Genomic DNA, 3,505 nt, shown 5'->3' on the forward strand with positions numbered 1-3,505 from the left:
AAATTTTTTGGAACAGAATAGCCACGTCATCTTCTTGTTTTTATTAATAATAATTTTTTTTTAAAATAATTTGTAAATAAAGATGTAACTCAATAATATTATTCTATGTAAAGAAGTTTTTTCATGAGAAATTACAAATTTTAATAATTTTGTTTTCTTTCTTTCTTTTTATTTAATAGAAGTAGGAAAATAAAGTAATCACTTGAATATTTTCCCGAAAGTTTGGTTTTATTAAAGAAAAACCCTTAATGAAAATAGAAACAGGGTTTTAATAATTCAATTAGAATTCAATTTTTTTCATCAAAAATAGAACATTTCAACTAGAGATCAATTTTTTTTGAACTATATAAGTCAAATAAATATAACAAAGAAATTAATAATAAACCATTCATTGAGATTTAAATCATTAAGAATATTCCTTTTTACTTATAAAGGAAAAAGAACTGAAATGTGTCATTCAAGTATAATGTCTCTTATAGAAACTACACCTGTAAACCAAGAACAAGAATTAGAATGTACATGTTTATTATGTAAAATGAAACTTGTTATTTTACAAAATAGATATGTTCCATGGATTTCATTAGCTCGTATATTTTATCTTTCATTAATGACATTACATCCATCTAAAATTTATTTTTCAGTTAAAACTGATGTTCCTGATTTTATTCAAAGCCATTGGTCTATATTATCTCAATTATCTCAATTTGGTACAGGGAGTAGATGGAGAAAAAGTATGTTAGATGCTATTAATCATTCACGATTTTTCCAATCAGGAAAATGTGAATATCATGTCTCTGGTTATTGGAGACTTAAAGACACATCAATGCCTTTTATTGAAAATTGGGTCGGAGATGAAACAATAATTACAGATTCATCCAAGTCAGAAGTTACTAATACTAATTCTGGTGAAAGTATTGTTATGTCTAATGAAAATGTTATTACTCAACCTATTCAATCAAATTCTTTTATTCAAAACAATGAAATAATAAGAAATTATTATCTTCAAAATATTGAACATGCTCAATATAATATTCAATGTTTATTATTAACTTATAATCAAGTTGATATTACCTTTCAACAACAAATCCAAACTGAAATCCAAATGAATGAAAAGATTATTGAGTACTATACCCAAGGAATTTATAGAATAACTGATGTTGATGAACAAAATTATTCTTCTGCTTGTTTTATGACTAAAACTGTATTTTGAATTTATTGTAATTATAATTTCTTCTTATTTTATTTTTATTTGTTTTAATAAATATTTTAAAAATTCTTTTAAACTATTAAAAATTATTTTAATATAATTTAATAAATTATAATTAAAAACTATTAAAAGAACTATAAATTAGTTTTTTTAGTATTTATAATGGGAAGAGTAGAAGATATTTTACAAGTTATTAAAGATGATGAAAAAATCGATGGTAAAACATTAAAAGTAGTAGTGATGACATTGTATAAAGTCTTTTTATTAGAAAATTCAAATATACAAGAAGAAATAAAAACTATAAAAGAGATATTAAAAAGACATAATGAAGAAATTATATCTCTTAAAAACACAGCCAAAAACAACCAAGAAGAATTTACTAAAACTAATGAGGGTATTAAAAAATTAATAAATTATATTAAAAATACACCAATTTCAAAACAAGATTATATTTCTTCTGAAAAAGAAAATAAATGTCAGCCAATAAAAGAAATAATTAGTACATCTTCTTTTCCTATAACTCCTCGTTCACAAAATAAACAATCAGAATTTAAACCTCTTCAAACAACTAAAATTGATGAACAAAATAAAGTAATTATTTCACAAATTCTTAAAGAAAAAAGAAATGATGTCGAACCATTTATTGGAACTAAAGAACAATATAATATTATTGGTAAATTTACTCAAACTATTACTGAGTGGGTTGGATTATCAAAATGCAAAGTTGTTTATGACTCTCTTTCTGAAAGAAGTATTAACAAAGAAGAAACAAATAAGTCATTTGGAGAACATGTTATGAATAAACCAAATATCTGTTTTTTTAATTTTGATGAAAACGAAAATATATTTGGTGTTTTTACTTCAAAAGGAATCACTGAATTTGATTCAGAAGAACATGATGATTCTATTTTTTGTTTTTTAGTTAAAACAAAAAGAATTGTTAGTGTTCCAAAAAAATGGAGTATTAAAAAGTCAATCAATTGTGCTATTTCTATAAAACGAGATAGTTCTGTTTTATATTCATTTGGTCAAACTACTGGAAATGGGTTTGTTGAAATTGCTAAAACATGGTTAAAACAAAGTTGGTCACATAATATTTCTTCTTCTTTTCTTGCAATGAATGAAAATGCTTTAGTGGGTTCTAATGATTCAACATTTACAGTACAAAGAATACTTGTTTTAGAATTTTATTAATTAAGTCATTTTTATATTATATGAAACTTTTAAAATATAAAAAATAATACAAAAATATAATACAAATTGTAATAGTAAATAACATGAACTTATTTTTGATGTTTCATTGTAAAAAATTTTTTTACTACAAGAAATGAAAATAATATAAAAGAACAAACAACCATTCCAGCAGAAATAATAAAAGTGTAATGGAAACATATCTCTCCAGTGCAAATAGAGTCTCCAGATTTGATATAATTATCATAAAGAACTCCTGAAATAATTGAAATAAAAATATTACTAATAGCAACACCTGTTAGTGTTACTCCTAAATTGAACCCAAAGTTATTTATTCCAAATCGTTCAGAAATTAAAGAAAGACTTACCCCAAGAACACCTCCAACAAACCATGGTTCAATCCATACAATCACTTCAATAACAAAACTTTGTAAAAGAACTGCTAATGATAAAAGGATTAACAACATAAATGATAGAAAACTCAAAACCATCAACTTGTTAATATGAATCTTTGCTAATAAATCACTTCCACAACTAAATAAAAAGATTCCTATGGCATGAAAAAGTGATGTTATACTAGTAAGTAATTCAATTCTTGGTTCATTTATTCCATTTGCTTGAAGAATTAATGATATATTTGAAATAAATGATAAAGAAGGACCAGAAACTAATGCAATAGCAATTATATATATATAAAAGTCTAATTGAAGAAAAACTTTTAAAGCAATGCATTTCTTTCCTTGTTTTTGTGGAAATTCCTGAACAGAATTGTTTAGTTCTGAACCTTGTGTTGATATTTCTTGTATATTTTGAGATTCATTTGCAGTTAGTCCAGTTTTTAGTGAATTAATTGATGTTTGTTGATATTCTGTTTCGTTAAATGGTATATTTATGTTTTGAGAATCTTTTAAAGAATTATTTGATACTTCTGTTGAAAGACTTAATGATTCATTATTATTATGAATATTATTTGGATAGCTAGAAGATATAAGTGAATAAGAAGTATTATTTGGATCATCTGTTGGAATAATAAACATTATAACCATTCCAATAAAACTTGCAATGCATATGGTTAAACAAAGGAAGAAAAGATAATTACGTACGCCA

General features: G+C 23.9%; 3 protein-coding genes across 3 annotated transcripts in view, besides 4 other annotated features; 2 read left to right on the forward strand and 1 right to left on the reverse strand.

Annotated features, from left to right (window-relative positions):
- Window positions 1-37: 37 nt before the first annotated feature.
- Window positions 38-81: a sequence feature (AT_rich).
- Window positions 82-466: 385 nt separating this feature from the next.
- On the forward strand, window positions 467-1,210 carry EDI_066260 (uncharacterized protein; the record flags this gene model as incomplete). Its single annotated transcript, XM_001735410.1, has 1 exon — window positions 467-1,210. One exon carries the CDS (start codon window positions 467-469, stop codon window positions 1,208-1,210), a length of 744 nt encoding a protein of 247 aa, XP_001735462.1.
- Window positions 1,207-1,327: a microsatellite.
- A 42-nt stretch (window positions 1,328-1,369) lies between these two features.
- EDI_066270 (uncharacterized protein) lies at window positions 1,370-2,401 on the forward strand (the record flags this gene model as incomplete). Its single annotated transcript, XM_001735411.1, has 1 exon — window positions 1,370-2,401. One exon carries the CDS (start codon window positions 1,370-1,372, stop codon window positions 2,399-2,401), a length of 1,032 nt encoding a protein of 343 aa, XP_001735463.1.
- Window positions 1,603-1,634: a sequence feature (AT_rich).
- Window positions 2,391-2,463: a sequence feature (AT_rich).
- Window positions 2,464-2,490: 27 nt separating this feature from the next.
- EDI_066280 (uncharacterized protein) overlaps window positions 2,491-3,505 on the reverse strand; it is a gene marked incomplete at both ends in the record, with an annotated part of 1,611 nt that continues 596 nt past the window's right edge. Inside the window, one exon of the mRNA XM_001733243.1 lies at window positions 2,491-3,505. This exon is cut by the window's right edge and continues 596 nt beyond it. Within this exon, the coding sequence (XP_001733295.1) occupies window positions 2,491-3,505 (1,015 nt within the window).

Source organism: Entamoeba dispar, genomic scaffold (assembly GCF_000209125.1).
Source record: "Entamoeba dispar SAW760 scf_1105229459133 genomic scaffold, whole genome shotgun sequence".
In the NCBI taxonomy this organism is placed as follows: Eukaryota; Evosea; order Mastigamoebida; family Endamoebidae; genus Entamoeba; species Entamoeba dispar.